At 45.7% G+C, this 17500-nt stretch overlaps 2 protein-coding genes across 2 annotated transcripts in view; one reads left to right on the forward strand and one right to left on the reverse strand.

Annotated features, from left to right (window-relative positions):
• Window positions 1-1877, reverse strand: part of mynn (myoneurin) — a gene marked incomplete at both ends in the record, with an annotated part of 5239 nt that extends 3362 nt beyond the window's left edge. Inside the window, one exon of the mRNA XM_080547282.1 lies at window positions 1615-1877. Within this exon, the coding sequence (XP_080403408.1) occupies window positions 1615-1877 (263 nt within the window). The remainder of the gene's footprint in view (window positions 1-1614) is intronic.
• An 11965-nt stretch (window positions 1878-13842) lies between these two features.
• Window positions 13843-16588, forward strand: apodb (apolipoprotein Db; the record flags this gene model as incomplete). The annotated part of the gene is made up of 4 exons (XM_080547283.1): window positions 13843-13956; window positions 14132-14253; window positions 15430-15515; window positions 16359-16588. The coding sequence occupies 4 exons, from the start codon at window positions 13843-13845 to the stop codon at window positions 16586-16588; spliced, it is 552 nt and encodes a 183-aa protein (XP_080403409.1).
• Window positions 16589-17500: the final 912 nt, after the last annotated feature.

Below are 17500 nucleotides of genomic sequence, written 5' to 3' on the forward strand. Positions count from 1 at the left end.
TCTCCCTCCTCTCCTCCCCCCTCTCCCTCCTCTCCTTTTTCCCCGTCGCTCAAGAGGTTCTCCTTCAGTTTACTCCTCCCCCTCCCCCTCCCCCTCCCCCTCCCTCGGCCTCTCCCCCTCTTGGCGGGCGGTTCCCCCGACGACGGACTCGGGTCCGCCGCTGCCGAAGTGTCTTTTTCTTTTTCGCCGCCGGGGGTTTCCGAAACGCCACCAGGGGGAGTTTCCGGGACCGACGACGGCAGCTGTTCTGCCTTCACTCTGCCTCTGCCCCTCCCCCTGCCCCGGCCCCTGCCCCTCCCCCTCCCTGCCCCGCCCCATATGGCCGTTTGGGGCCTCTTAGCGATGGTAGTCTGTGGCGCGTAGTTCGGGTCGTCGAATGCCATCTTGGGCTTGCGGACCCTCTTCTTCCCTCCTCCTCTCTGGGCGGCGCCGGGGACGGGAGGGACGTACTCCGGATCTCTCTCCTCCTCCTTCTCCCTCTTCTTCTTCTTCCCTCTATCCTCCTCTTCCTTCTCCTTCTTCTTCTTCTCTCCTTCCTCTTCCTTCTTCTCTCCCTCCTCCCCCCCGTTCTTGTCTACTGACACAGAGGACACGGAGGAAGGGGGTGCAACCCCGAGGCTGGGAGGGGCGGGGGGGGAGGGGAGTATGGCCGCAGCAGGGGAGCGGGTGGTGTCGGGGGCGGCCTCCCTCCCTGCCCCTCCCTCCTCCCTCCCTGCCCCCCTCTCCTCCCTCCCTGCCCCCCTCTCCTCCCTCTCTGCCCCCCCCTCCTCCCTCCCTGCCCCCCGCCCCTCCTCCCTCCCTGCCCCCCGCCCCTCCTCCCTCCCTGCCCCCCGCCCCTCCTCCTTCGTCACTGCCTCTGTCCCAGGGTTTGTTTCGGCTAGGTACAGCTCCAACTCCGACATCCCCAGGTACACCGCCGCTTTGTGCACAGCCTCTGATCCTTCACTGTCACCATGGAAACGACAACAACAATAAACAACAAATGCACAACAACAACATCAGACAGAACGGTTAGCATAATCGTTAATCACCTTCTATTGTGTATCATGTCATTAGCCTCATAGCACAATTGCCTAAGTCACGCTTCACTTGTGGTCAGCCGAGCCATCTTTGTATGTAGTGTCAAACATGCCTATGTCAAAGAGATGACTTGGGCAGATAGTGATTTTGGAATGTAACAAGCATTCTGATAGGCTGATGGCATCGTAGGCAATCATGCACAGTGAATCAGCAGTGTTAGGAGAGTAGAGTTAGGCAGATATCTCAATTTGGACAAAATATGACTTGAGGGCAATTATGCTACGAGGCTAACGATAAGCATGTTAAAGGGGCAATGACAATACTTTTCTGTCCTAAAGAGCAACGGTTAAGCATCATGGTCTGCCTTGTACACTGCAAAAAGTAAATCTAAGTAAGTATTAAATATCTTAAACCAAGGCGATATATGCTTGTTTTTTGTCGGATGTTATGTTACTTGTTTTAAGAAAATCTTGGCAAGTGTTTTGTAGAAAAATGTTCTTGTTCTGTCGGCAGATAATTGTGCTTATTTTAAGTAATATTCCCTCATTTGATTGCTTTTTTTCTTGTTTTTGAGAGCTGATTTTTGCAGTGTACCTGTCAGTGAAGAACTCTCCCTTGTACATGAACTCCAGCAGCGTCTCGAAGGCGCGCTGGCCGACGTCGTCGGGGTCGAGGACGATGACCTCACAGCCCTTGTCGGGCCGGGCGTAAAAGTACTTGCTGAACGCCGCCAGGACGTTCCGGTGCGCTCGGAACCGAGCGTCTCCCACGGCGACGGTGATGTCACACAGGAAGTCGCTCTCGCGCTGCGTACGCAGGTGCTCCAGCAGGAGGTCGCCGTGGGGTCGCCGTGACATGATGTCACACCGGGGTCAGGGGTCAAACTCCTGGAGAGATGGTATCAAGACTGATGAAAGAACCACATTATGTGATAATCATAATAATACCTTTTATTTGTATAGCGCTTTTCCTGCAAGCGTTGCAGCTCAAAGTGCTCCAATCATTATTTAATCGTAATTTAATGATTTAGGCCTTGTCATTTAAAGGCAGTATTAAAAAGATGAGTTTTTAGTCTTGACTTGAACATATTTGCTGAGGTTGCATCCCTAATGTAAACTGGCAGTGCATTCCACAATCTGGGTGTATAAAATGAGAATACAGCCTCACCAAATCTCTTCTTTTGTACATGTGGTACACAGAGAAAACCAGCGAGCTCTATTGGGCTGATATGCTAGCAAAAGGTCTAGTGATGTAGAATCACTGTGCTCAATAAGCGTTAACTTATAATTCTATATGTTACGGTACATGTGGGAATATGGTACATGTGGGAAAACTAGGGTTAGGTGCTAGGGTTAGGGTTAGGTGCTAGGGTTAGGATTAGGGGTAGGGTTAGGGTTAAGGTTTAGGGTTAGACATGCCAGCATGTACCAAGTCACCCTAGCACCTAACCCTAACCCTAGTTTTCCCACATGTACCGTATTCCCACATGTACTGTAACATATACACATCATCGTGGCATTAAAACTAAAGTCAACACACAGACAAGGGAAATGTGGGACCAATCATGAATAACTTGAGACTGTGGCGTCCCTGTATGTGAACACATTCTGGCCTCTGTGTCTGTTCTGCTGTGTTGTCGCCCTAAGAACGTCATCGCATCGTGTCTGGGCTGTAGTCGTATATAAATATGTGATCAATAAACTTTGATTTGATATTTTATGGCTGTGCTGAAGTATTTCCACAATGCATGCATATCTCATGCATAGTTTACAAACACATGTTACTCACCGTTCTATAAGGTAAATGTGGAAACTATCAGGTTAGTATTCTGTTGAAGGAAAACAATAAGGTCATCATCAATCAGTTCTCATCATTACATTTAGCTGAATGTAAAAACACATGTTGGAAATAAGAGTTTGGGTTTTTGCAAAGTGACTAGTTCTCCCATTGCCAACATGCTGATGTCATTAGCCAGCTACACGTTCATTGGACGGGGAATACATTGAACAAGAGTGCATTGTTAAAAAGCAATGTGTTTAGTTTTGTATTTAGATGAAAGTATTTAGTATTTAGTTTCCCAATATGGTGAATGAGTGACAGCTGCTCATAATAAAGGGCTCTTATTTCGAAATGGCGCGAGAAAGCGACCAATCAAAAATCAGAGGAAGGTTTAAAAACGCCCGTGCATTCAAGTGCATAACCACGCTTATATATATCACTTTAAAAGCCCACGAAATTGAGAAAAGGTGTCCCAAATAGGTTTTAAATTACAACATAACCATACCTTATAATCCCTCTGCTTTATCCGCCATGTTGATGTGACGTCACGTAACGCAACTCTCGCGAGACCAAAAAACATCACTGTGGGGCTGCGTTCGTAAACACGCTCTTAAAAATCTGATTAGCACTCGTAGAATGCCCTCTTGTCCAATCAAATTACTACCTAGGTTAGGTAGGTATCCTTTTGTGTGATTTGCTTTTAGCACCTTTCAACACCCCTCCACCCCCCCCCTCCACCCACACACTCACCCCTCCACCCCTACACTCACCCCTACACTCACCCCTCCACCCATACACCCACCCCTCCAACACGCATCACCACTGATCACTGTCGTTCACACCTAGCACATTCTTTTATTTAGTCAGTGTTGTGTTTGCACTATTCGAGTCAATAAATGACTTTTTTCTCCAAGTGTTAGTGGTCTTAGAAGGTCTTAGAAGGTCTTAGAAGGGAGGAAGTCCGACATGATGGATGCGGCACCAGGGCTCCCATAGGAAGCGGGCCGTCTCAAAGATGATGTCCCAGAGGGTCATGCTGGAGCCGTGGTGGTAGACGCTGGGGGGGACCATGGAGGCCAGCATGCCCGCTACCAGAGCCACCTTGATACCCTTCCACCACCATCTAGAGAGAGAGAGAGAGAGGGGCGGTGGGGGGGTGGATAGAAGAGTGAAGATAGTAGAGTATGGTAGCTTGCCACCATTGGTGTGTGAATGGGTGTGTGAATGGGTGAATGAGAGGCTGTTGTAAAGCGTTTTGGATAAAGGCGCTATATACGTAAGTGCAGTCCATTTAGAGTATTGAAACACGTTAAAATAAGATAATCTCTCTCAGATCTCAGGTCTGTTAGATAAAAGAGTAGATAGTAGAGTTAAAGATAGAGTTAGCCCTTGCATAATGATCTTTACTATACAGTAGGTGGGATATGGGGTTTTGCCTGTCTAACCTTTTAAACTGAACATCAACACCGCTCTCCTCTTCTTCCATCACCTCCTCCTCCTCCTCCTCCTCCTCCTCATCAGAACACTCCGCCTGAGGGAAGCACAGACCTCTTTTCAGGAGCTTCTCACATGCCAAGTCTGAGCCCTACCTACCTGGGCCTGTGCTCACACACTGTCCACCACGCAGTACTGCTCACGGCCACACGGTGGAGACAAAGCTACCTTCTAAGCTAGAGACGCAGGATAGGAAAGAGACGGACGGACGGACGGACGGACGGGGGAGGGGTGACTTTGACCCATAGACAGGGAGAGAGGGGTGAGTTAGACCCACTGACATGAAGACAGACAGGGAGAGAGGGGTGAGTAGTTTAACGCTCTGACAGGGAGACAGACAGGGAGAGAGGGGTGACTTTCACCCACAGACAGGGAGAGAGGGGTGAGTTTGACCCACAGACAGGGAGAGAGGGGTGAGTTTGACCCACAGACAGGGAGAGAGGGGTGAGTTAGACCCACTGACATGAAGACAGACAGGGAGAGAGGGGTGAGTTAGACCCACTGACAGGGAGAGAGGGGTGAGTTTGAGCCACAGACATGGCTCTTCCCCCAAAGAGAGAGAGTGAGATAGAGAGTGAGGAGGAGGAGGAGAGAGAGAGAAAGAGAGTGAGGAGGAGGAGAGAGAGAGAAACTACCCACCTGGGCCAGGGGGATGACACGCTGGGTGCCTTGGGGATGACACACGGTCCCGTTCAGCCAGGCCATGAAGTTCCCCTCTGTCTCACTGAGACACAGACAAACACAGAGGCTTCAGGATTCCTAACATTAGAGTGCAAAATAACAGCATCCGCACATACACTGTGCCAAAAAATCTTAGTTTATTGCGAGCTTTCGGTCATATACCTTCTTCTGCAGTGAATGCAGTGGTATAAAGGGTTCAAACAACATCACTTGATTTAGCCAATGTACAACACCGGTGTCAAAAATGTCACCTAGTGACTAAGCATCAAGGGAATTGTAGTCTTAGATTTAGTGGACTACAAAAACATACACAAGTGTTCATGAGACAGGAAACACCAAAAACTAATATTGGATTCCCTCAAATAACTACTGAATCAAACTATAGAATCAAACTATGTGTGGATGTGTGTGTGAGTGTGTGTGTGTGTGTGTGTGTGTGTGTCTGTTTGTCTCTGTCTCTGTCTCTGTCTCTGTGTGTGTGAGTGTGTGTGTGCGTGTGTGTGTCTGTGTGTGTGTCTGTTTGTCTCTGTCTCTGTCTGTCTCTGTGTGTGTGTGAGTGTGTGTGTGCGTGTGTGTGTGTGTGTGAGTGAGTGTGTGTGTGTGTGTGTGTGTGTGTGTGTGTGAGAGAGAGAGAGAGAAACGTACACAATATCGTCAGTTAGATCCGATCCACTCAGTAGGTCCCTCATCTCTTCTCTCAGACCCTGCATGACAGACCCAAGGTTTCAGAATACACAAATGTGCACGAGCACGGACACACACGTGCATGCACACACACACACACACACACACACACACACACACACACACACACACTCACTCACACACACACACACACACACACACACACACACACACACACTCACTCACACACACACACACACACACACACACACACACTCACTCACACACACACACACATACACAATACCTGTATGATGTTGACATCTTCAGTGTGGGACCTATTCAGCAGCTCATTCTCGGTGTCTTTCTGCAAAAAAAAGTTACAGTTTTCAGCCAACACACACACACACACACACACAGTCACACACACACGATATAATAAAGAGTGAGAGATGTAGTTTCTACCTGCAGTAAGACCTCATCTCTGTGTGTGTGTGTGTGTGTGTGTGTGTGTGTGTGAGAGACGTAGCTCCTACCTCCTTATCTCTCTGGTCCAGGGCGAGGTCAGCCAGCTTCAGTTGATGCTGTCAGTCAGACAGACAAAGACCCCAATGAACACATGAACATATGAACACATGAACAGATGAACACATGAACACATGAACACATGAACACATGAACATATGAACACATGAACATATGAACACATGAACACATGAACACATGAACAGATGAACACGTGAACACATGAACACATGAACACATGAACACATGAACACATGAACACATGAACAGATGAACACATGAACACATGAACACATGAACATATGAACAGATGAACAGATGAACACATGAACACATGAACACATGAACACATGAACAGATGAACACATGAACACATGAACACATGAACAGATGAACAGATGAACACATGAACAGCATGAATACATGAACACATGCACATATGAACACATGAACACATGAACACATGTCCCACAGCCAAAGAATGTTGTGAAGACATAGATAGCACGGTAGTATGTGTGTGTGTGTGTCTGTGTGTGTGTGACTATGTGTGTGTGTGTGTGTGTATGTGCGTATGCGTGCGTGTGAGTATGCGTGCGTGAGTGAGTGTGTGTGTGTGAGTGTGTTTGTGTGAGTGTGTATGTGACTATGTGTGTGTGTGTGTGTGTGAGAGTATATGTGTGTGTGTGTGTATGTATGTGTGTGAGAGTATATGTGTGTGTGTGTGTGTGTCCACCTGTAGGTCTCTGTTCGGTCTGGCGTTCGTCTTCCTGTCCGCCTCTCTCTGCAGAGACAGTCTCCTGGCGTCACTGCTGGAGGACTCACACAGCTCCACAAGATTCCTCTGGTCCCTTCCCTGCAGGAGGGAGGGGTGGAGGAGGGAGGGATGGAGGAGGGAGGGATGGAGAGGAGAGGAGAGGAGAGGGATGGAGAGGAGAGGAGAGATGGAGAGGAGAGGGATGGAGAGGAGAGGAGAGATGGAGAGGAGAGGAGAGGAGAGATGGAGAGGAGAGGAGAGGAGAGATGGAGAGGAGAGGGATGGAGAGGAGAGGAGAGATGGAGAGGAGAGGAGGGATGGAGAGGAGAGGAGAGGAGAGGAGGGGAGGGATGGAGAGGAGAGATGGAGAGGAGAGGAGGGATGGATGGAGAGGAGAGGAGGGGAGGGGAGGGGAGGGATGGAGAGGAGAGGAGAGATGGAGAGGAGAGGAGGGATGGAGAGGAGAGATGGAGAGGAGAGGAGGGAGGGAGGAGGGAGGGATGGAGAGGAGAGGAGGGATGGAGAGGAGAGGAGGGAGGGAGGAGGGAGGGATGGAGAGGAGCGGGATGTGAATGATGTGTTGTATGTCATGTGATGGTTTGTACATCATGTGATGTGTTCACTTATCGCACAGGTGTGTGTCTCCCTCTGGCTGGTGAGGTCACCGCCTGTTGACTCTCTCACTTCCTGGTTACCTACCTGGTTACTGCTGAGCAGAGCGTCCTTCTGGGTCCTGTTCATTTCTAACTCTTCCATCAATTGCTCCATCCATTGCTCTGATTCGTCGGCAGTCTGCTTCATACTGGAGACCACCACACACACACACACACACACACACACACGTACACAAGCAGGCACACACACACACACACACACACACACACACACATACACAAAACAACAACATCAAGCACCAGAGGAGAGTAAACAGATTGCAACTTTCATCGTTTAGTGGACACACTAGCAACTACCTCTACCTCCGTCTAGGGATGAGGTGTGGTGTGAGTAATGCGGTAGTCACGGTTACCATTTGATTTTGCCGCAGAGCCCGTCTTCCTCAGTGAGGAGCTGGCTGTTCTGCTTGTCGCCAAGGTAAGCCTGCAGCTCTGCTTTCTCCTCCTTCTCCTCTATCCTAGAATGCTCTCGCTCCTCTATCCTCTCCTCCAGCTCCTCCTGCACACCATTCTGCTCTGCTAGCCTATATCCTATCCTCTCCTCAACACTCCTACACACACACACACACACACACACACACACACACACACACACACACACACACAGGCGTGCACACGCACTCACAGGCCATGTCAAAAACCATTGCTGGAAACATTATTTCTGATACTAACTAATCATGAGTGTTGTTTTGTGTGTTAGGCCTGTTGTGGCCCTTGCTTAGGAAGAGTCAGGCCCCCGATTGTGGAACTGGTGGGGTCCAACTGGTGGGGCTAGCCCATGTAGCCTTTCACATACATGCTCTCCTCCTCTTTCAGGCGCCGCCTGTCCTCCTCTGACACGTACAGCCTGATAGACTCCACCATCCTCCTCTCCTCTGAAGCACAAGACAGCCTCCTCCCCTCTGAAGCACACACACACACACACACACACACACACACACACACACATACACACACACACATTTTAAATGCTTTATTTATGTCCACATACAAAGTACAATTCTAAAGGACATAAATACTAACAGTGCATTTTGACATCCTGGAAACAATTTGTTACAGTAATGCTGAGCCAACAACCAGTTCTGCCACACACAGGATGTTATTCGCACCAGACCAGTGGGTTGATCAATACTAAAAGACAGACAGTATCCCGCTCATGGGTACAGGAAGCACCGCCTTCTCCATATTGAGCGGCTACCAATAATAGCGGATATTGAGCAGTATTTTGCTAACTGTTTGGCCCTTCTCTTAGGAAGACCAGCCATATGACACACACACACATACACACACACACACACACACACACACACACACACACACACATTCAAAACACATCTCGACACTAAGCAGACTACAGTACAACACACTACACAACACACTACACAACACACCACACAACACACCACACAACACACGACACAACACCAAATATAGTGTTGTGATGTGTCCTCTCTCCTCGGTCAGAGGGGAGGAGCCCCAGATCTTCTCCTCCAATGAGCTTTGAGAAGGAGGCGGGGATAGAGGAGGCAACCAATCAAGAAAAGGAAAGACTTTTGGAATTTGGCGCCTTCTTCCTCCACATAAAGAGAATGTCATAAATGATAAACCACTCACCCTCATAGTCATGGCCTTCATCCTCCAGCAGGCTACACACACACACACACACACACACACACACACACACACACACACACACACACACACACACACACACACACACACATAGAGGAACACACACATATAGAGAGGGGAGCAAAGAGAGATTCTCACACTAAAACAGAGAAACTTCATGAACTTCAATCTCATCATGTAGCCTTTATAACTCATTTATGTCTTGGATTTGGCTGGTGTTGTCTCTCCTGTGTGTGTGTGTGTGTGTGTGTGTGTGTGTGTGTGTGTGTGTGTGTGTGTGTGTTTCTACCTGAGCTTTTTTTCATCACCACCACCACCATGGAATGGCGGGAGTTTGTGAGGTCTGTCCATCTACAAACATAATAACAGTTAAACTACAGCAACAAGTGAGCTCCTACCCAGGGCGTAACATTAACGTTCTGATCTACCACGTGACTGCCTCTCCAATCAAACAAAATGTCACCATACCTTCAAAGGGTCGCGTTCAGGTTCCCCTGAGCATGTTGATAGCAGCTGGCCAGTTTACAGACTGACCTAATTTTAATAATTGTAATTATTAAACCTACACAGTCAGAACACAACGTGTCACAATGCACAACTTAAAGACAGAACGTCATAAAGGGAGTGAATTCGTGAGCTTAGAATGATAAGGTTCTATCTCCGTTTAGGGCAGTTCAGAGATATTGAGCGTCAAAGTTTTTACATTCCATTATGTTTTGTGAGATGAAACCTTTGTATTTTATGAATTACTAACTCAAAAATGTCAACATTTTAAAAATAACACCACACAGGCATTTAATAAACACATAATGGATCAGATTATGTAAAAAAACTCAATTTTGACAAAAATGGAGATAGAACCTTATAATTCTAACGTCACGAATTGGTGAAAGTACAACTACATGGATGACAGCATCCTCTGATATACAAATCCATGACGGGTGCGTTTTCCACGGACTGCCTCGAGAAAATCATTTAGCTAATCGCCTGCCTCTTGCTGCGGGTTAGGTGGCCTGACACAGCGAACACACCCTCTGTCTCTCCGGGAGCAGAGCGACGCGCTGAGAATCTGCGGAGAATAAATTAAGGCTATTTTACCATCTGTTATTTCCTGAGAAAAAGTAAGTGCTAAAAAATCGCGCAGGGTAAGAACATTATTATCTTCTATAAAGATTTAGCCTATGGCAATTGGATATGAAATTGTAAAAAGAATTGTGTAACAAAACAACAAAATTGTTAAGGATTGTAATTGAACTGCGTTACAAAAACATCAACTTCATCCGAACAATTTCTTATGGAAATTGCTCTGAATATAGCTTAGAAATATATATGAACTGTTATTATGTTTTCATTGTTTTCATTTAAACATGGAAACCACAAATGTGTCCATGTCAGGTAGATCTGTATACATTAAACACAATCGTTGGAAAAGCCCCCAAATTTTTTTTGCTTCACTTTACTTTATTTGCTTTATTATTTGCGTAATGAGAGAGATCTCAATTGGCCCTTTTTCGTTCGTGACAGGGGAGAATGGGGTCTATGTGATATTCTATTGCGCTGTCCCGTGCCAGTGTCCCGTGCCAGTGATTAGACCGCTGAGATGTTTGTTTTGCACCCTGAGCGCTGCTCATCTGTCTCCCTCCCATAGAAACGGCCTCTGTGTGGTGTGTGTGTGTGTGTGTGTGTGTGTGTGTGTGTGTGTGTGTGTCCGTGCGTGTGCGTGCGTGCATGAGAACTGGAGGAACAGGTGTGAGGCAGCACAGGGGCCTCTAAAGAAAACAACATATTTAAACACAGCATGGTTTGGTGTCATTGAGGTGCCCGGGTTTATGTACTATACAGAGGACAGCTCACACTGCACATACCAAGGGTGTCACCCTGTCATGGTGGATAGTCCTAAAACAGGCCTAGAACAGGTTTTGTAAAGAAGGATTATACAACAGTTAGTTCCGACCAAGTAATTTGATTGGACAAGAGGCATTCCATGAGTGCTGATATACAGTATAACAGCACTGAATGAATGAATGAATGAATGAATGAATGAATGAATGAATGAATGAATGAATGAATGAATGAATGAATGAATGAATGAATGAATAAATGAATGAATGAATGAATGAATGAATGAATGAATGGTCTTTATTGTCATTGATATAGTACAGGTACCAAACAACGAAATTTGGGAGGGGGGGCTCCCCTGGTGCTAGGAAAAAAAAAAACTAAAAACAAGAAGGGAAAAGAGCTGGTTTACATAAATAAAGGCTATGTACACTATCCACTATACTATACTATACAAATAAAACACTGTGCTGTACTCTATGCTATGCTATACATATCCTAACATTTCCTATCTCTGAACCTTATGTACCCGAGGGACTTTTAACTATATGTATCACTCCGAAATGACCGTTAATACAAAGTAGCTATAGCGTGCAGATGTTTGTGTTCAGGTTACGGAGCCAAAATAAATGATTAAATAAACAAACAAATCATAATCTGTTGTCACTCATTACTGTTAACTAATAAATGTGCGCTGTAGAACTGTTGTATACGACTGAATCACAGCCGTGCTGATATTCAGTATAACACACTCCCTCTCGTGTGATATTGCTTAAATGAACACTTTTGTAAGAAACTATTCAGAAACTTTTAGCATATCGTTTATGGAAGACACTTTAAATGAATGTGCAATAACACTATGTGCAATATGACAACCCTAGGGTACATAAGGTTCAGAGATAGGAAATGTTAGGATAGGTATAGCATAGCATAGAGTACAGCACAGTGTTTTATTTGTACAGTATAGTATAGTGGATAGTGTACATAGCCTTTATTTATGTAAACCAGCTCTTTTCCCTTCTTTTTTTTTCTTTCTTTTTTTTTTTTTCCTAGCACCAGGGGAGCCCCCCCCTCCCAAATTTCGTTGTATACCTGTACTGTATTAATGACAATAAAGACCATTCATTCATTCATTCATATAGTGGACTTAATTCAAATGTTGAACACATGGATTAGGGCTGGGAAGACATGGAAAGACTGCAGTGCTTTGATGTCCTTCGTCACACAGCAGTGGAACACATAGGCCTACAGAGCAGCCAGGAACTCCTGAAAGCTCAGGTGCACAAAGCAGTACACCTTCTCTCCTCACACAGCCCATGCTCACTTTGAAGGAATTCTGTGCAAAATCCAGAGTTCTCTGAGGTTTAGTGACATCAATGCCACACTTTTATCAGGGCTTCTTCATTGAATATGAGCTTTCCATCCATCAGCTGTTCAAATGCCAGTCGCCCCAGTCTCAGAATGTAGTCTTTGTTTGTTTGCATGACCTTCTTTCGATCTCTCTCTTATCTTTTCCCCGTGATCCTTCTCATTCCTAAGGGTTGTCTGAATGATGAGAAAGTGTGTGTGTGTGTGTGTACGTCTCAAAGCACTGCAGTCTTTCCATGTCTTCCCAGCCCTAATCCATGTGTTCTCTCATTTAGCCCATTTTTTTTTTATGAATGCCTTGTTCTGATAATTTGACATTACGTGACGTTAGAATTATAAGGTTCTATCTCCATTTTTGTCAAAATTTCGTTTTTTTACATCATCTGATCCATTAGGTGTTTATTAATGCCTAAATGTTGACATTTTTGAGTTAGTAATTAATAAAATACAAAGGTTCCATCTCACAAAACATAATGGAATGTAAAAACTTTGACGCTCAATATCTCTGAACTGCCCTAAACGGAGATAGAACCTTATAATTCTAAGCTCACGATTAGGCATGTGAGCAGGGAATCAAATTGCTTTCGATCTGATGATCTGCGAAATCCCAAATGACTTGCGCTAGTCCTGCCATTGAACATTGTCCTGCCCCCAGAGAATGACTGACAGGCCGGTAGAACATGAGAATGGGATCATTTGAATAATATATTCTACTATATTAGCCTATAGGCCTAAGCGTATTCATGCAATGCCATTATTGCATGAAATGGTCAACGTTTGAATTTTGTCAGCTAAGAAGCGGATGTGTTTACTAGAACATGGAAATGCAAACGCTTATCACATTATTGCATTACAATTGTCATATTGACTCAAATAATGCAGGCAAAAGAGGAAAATGAAAATGCTATTGTGGGACTGCATAGTAATTTTCACTTTAGAATGGACTTTGGAATTTTGTCAGTTACAAAGCAGCGCATGATTTTGAAAATGAAATGTCAAATGGCTTTGCAGTATCATTTTAATATTGACAGCGAATGTGCATACCAGGTACATGAAAATGAAAATGAAAATCATATGATTGCATTTGAATTTGAATATTGACTGAAAGAATGCATGCAAAAGTGGAACATGCAATCTCAAATTGCATTAACATTTGAATTAAGTCCACTATATGCTTCCATAATCGTTAGCCTCATAGCATAATTGCCTAAGTCATAGTTTGGCCAAATTGAGATATCTGCCTAACTCTACTCTCCTAACACTGCTGATTCACTGTGCATTATTGCCTACTATGCCATCAGCCTATCAGAATGCTTGTTACATTCCAAAATTACGATGTGCCCAAGTCATCTCTTCTACATACAAAGATGGCTCGTCTGACCACAAGTGAAGCGTGACGTAGGCAATTATGCTATGAGGCTAACGCTATCCCCCCCCCCCCTCAAGGTAAAGATGTATCCTGTCTCCTGGCTCCTCGTCCTGGTCCTGCCTCTGGCCTCAGCTCAGACCTACCACTGGGGTCCCTGCCCCACCCCCAAGGTCCAGCCCACCTTCGTCCTCCCGCAGGTAACACACACACACACACACACACACACGCACGTACGCACACACACACACGCACACACAGACAAACACACACACACACACACACACACACACACACACACAGACACACACACACACAGTCCTCCATCCACCAATGTCTTAAAGCCTCTCCTCTTCTTTCACCCTCTTATTTCAGTACCTGGGCCGGTGGTATGAGATCGCCAAGCTCCCAGCATCCTTTGAGAGAGGGAAGTGCATCTCGGCCGACTACACCATAAGAATGGATGGCACCATCAAAGTCCTCAACGCCCAACTCTAGTGAGTGTGTTGTCAGTGGTCAACGCCCAGCTCTAGTGAGTGTGTTGTCAGTGGTCAACGCCCAGCTCTAGTGAGTGTGTTGTCAGTGGTCAACGCCCAGCTCTAGTGAGTGTGTTGTCAGTGGTCAACGCCCAGCTCTAGTGAGTGTGTTGTCAGTGGTCAACTCCCAGCTCTAGTGAGTGTGTTGTCAGTGGTCAACTCCCAGCTCTAGTGAGTGTGTTGTCAGTGGTCAACTCCCAGCTCTAGTGAGTGTGTTGTCAGTGGTCAACTCCCAGCTCTAGTGAGTGTGTTGTCAGTGGTCAACGCCCAGCTCTAGTGAGTGTGTTGCCAGTGGTCAACGCCCAGCTCTAGTGAGTGTGTCAGGACAGCCATTGTCTAATGGCAATCTTGATTGTGCTCCAACACGCTAGCTAGCTGGCTAACAACAAAGAACAGGCGTTAGCTAGATAGCTGCTCTGCATGTTTAGCACATCACAACATGCTGATAGAACATGAACATGCTAAAAACACATAACCACACATAACTAGATGACACCCTTTTTTTTATTGATGAGGATGTTGGTTTTTTCAACAATTTTATGTTACAAAAATCAGTTTCATGATAATAAAGAGGCATGGTTTACTTTGTTGCTGTGTTAGTAGCCTACATTATCGGGGTCACATAACTGTGAAACAATGATATTGTTCATCGCAATTATTTCGGAGACAATTAATTGTACAGCGAAATGTGGAATTGTTACAGGCCTAGTCATGACGACGTCTTTTTCTGTTTTGGCTTTTTGGCTGGGTGAGCAGATGGCCAAAAAAGAAAACACCACATGTTATATAAGGAATATATCCTCATATACAGCACCTGGCCAAACCAGTTTCAAGTGTCTGGTGACATCTATAAATCTCTCTCTCTCTCCCCCATCTCTCTCTCTCTCTGTCTCTCTTCGTCTCTCTCTCTCTCCCTCCTCTCTTTTTCTCTCTGTCTCTCTCTCTCTCTCTCTCTCTCTCTCTGTCTCTCTTTGTCTCTCTCTCTCTCCCTCCTCTCTTTTTCTCTCTCTCTGTCTCGCTCTCTCTCTCCCTCTCTCTCTCTCTCTCTCTCTCTCTCTCCCTCCTCTGTCTCTCACTCTCTCTCTCTCTCCCTCTCTCTCTCTGTCTCTCTCCCCCTCTCTCCCTCCCTCCCTCCAGTAAAGACAAGGTAAGGACAGCAGAGGGGACAGCTGTGGTCCTGGACCAGAACGATCAAGCCAAGCTTGGAGTCAGCTTCTCCTACTGTGAGTCATCACATGGTGCTGTGTCTCTGTTTACTCTGAATAAACCAGGATTATATGTGAGATAGTCTGATCATTTGGTCCGCATGTCGGTAACCAATCAAAATGTTCAGACTTTTCTGTTGAAACACGGAACTACGTGTCAACGTTGTTGAGAATCACAATACAAACTCGCTGGATTGGGTGAGGAATCCCCACTGCTACCTAGTTAACTAGAACACTACTTTACATTGTTAGCAGGCTCACAAAACAAGCTGTGTTAGCTGACTAGCGATGTGTCGTTGACAACACGGAAATGTATTCACGTTTTTCGAAAGAAAAGTCTGATCATTACGGTACATGAGATCCCGACTTGAGGACCTAAGCATTAGAACGTGTCACATATTGGCAACACATAACTTCCGAAAGGTTAAAGGTCAATGCAATCTTGGATACTGTGATTGTATTGTACTGTTCTGTAACCCTCCTACTTCTCTCAAACGGGCTTGTGGTCCATTTAGCACATCCTCTCTCTCTCACTGCTTACTTCCTCTGAGGTCATTGATGAAGCAGACAGAGAGCATGTGACAGGAGGACTATGGGATGATGGCTGATTCTGGTTCAATTACCGTCCAGTGACATCATCTCTGTCTCTTAGGAAACCCTGCATGACTCTGAGTCACTATTATGTCTCTGACTCACTCCTCTCTATAACTGTCTCTCTCTCTCTCTCTCTTTCCCATTCCATCTCTCTCTCATCCCCTCTTCTTCTTATCTCTTACCCCTGTCTCTCTCTCTCTCTCTCTCTCTCTCTACTCCTCTCTCACCTCTTTCAACCCCCCCCCCCCCCCCCCCCCCTCCTCTCAGTCACCCCCTACAGTCCCTACTGGGTGTTGAGCACAGACTACGTGAGCGGGGCGGTGGTGTATTCCTGCACCGACATCCTGCGGATCTTCCACGTCGACTACGCCTGGATCCTGGGCCGCTCTCGCTTCATGGCCCCGGAGACTCTGGAGCACGGCAAGAGGCTGCTGGAGCGGGAACTCATCGACATCAGCAAAATGACGGCCACCATCCAGACGGGCTGCAAGGATTAGTAGAGATGGGTTAGAGGGGTTAGAGGGGTAAGAGGTCAGAGGTGAGGTGTTCATGGGTGTGTTCAATTCCATATCGACCCCCCCAACTACTCCGACGACTACTAGACCTTGGTTAAAATACAAAATGTCTAGTATTCGATTTGGTATTTGAGGTGTGCTTGATTTAGCCTGTCTTCTGCATTGTCTATGTTCCTTTCATATGTATACAAGTTCCTAAGGGCTATAGGCCAGTGGATGTGGAACTGTTGATGTGGAACTGACCTGTCATAGAAGCCCATCCCCCACCCCAGTGACCAAGGTGGTATATATGAACCCCCCTACTATCAAATATCTAATATATATTTATATATATACATACTGACTTCGTAGCCTCGTATTGATCTATACTCGTAGAAGAGATGATATGTTACTGTTACATGTGTATTACACAATGATATGTTACTATTACACGTGTATTACACGATGATATGTTACTATTATACCATGTATTCAATGGTTTGGTTTATTACAATAATGTAACAAGGGTTATTGCTATCTTGAGATTAGTGGAATTCACCAGCATGTATCAGCACTATACTATAGTTGTTTCAAACTAAAATCATGGGGTTTCTATATTTAGGTAAATTAAAGTTTAATTTGAAAATCATGATTGCTGTCCCTTCGTCATTGCTACAAGTGGTTAGGTTGGGAGTAGATATTGTTGTTATGTCAGATTTGGGGAGGATACATCAAAATCTAAATAAACTGCTCAGAAGAAGTTCGGAAACGTTATTTCGGTCGATTATTCCTCCCCTTTACTAATACCAATTGGTATTGTATTTTATATCGTTGGAAAGCCTGATTAGTCACCTTTACAATGAGGTACTGTAGTATATTTTACTTGAAACACACACACACACATACCATGAATTG

This window comes from Nansenia antarctica, assembly GCF_963989245.1.
Source record: "Nansenia antarctica genome assembly, chromosome: 17".
In the NCBI taxonomy this organism is placed as follows: domain Eukaryota; kingdom Metazoa; phylum Chordata; class Actinopteri; order Argentiniformes; family Microstomatidae; genus Nansenia; species Nansenia antarctica.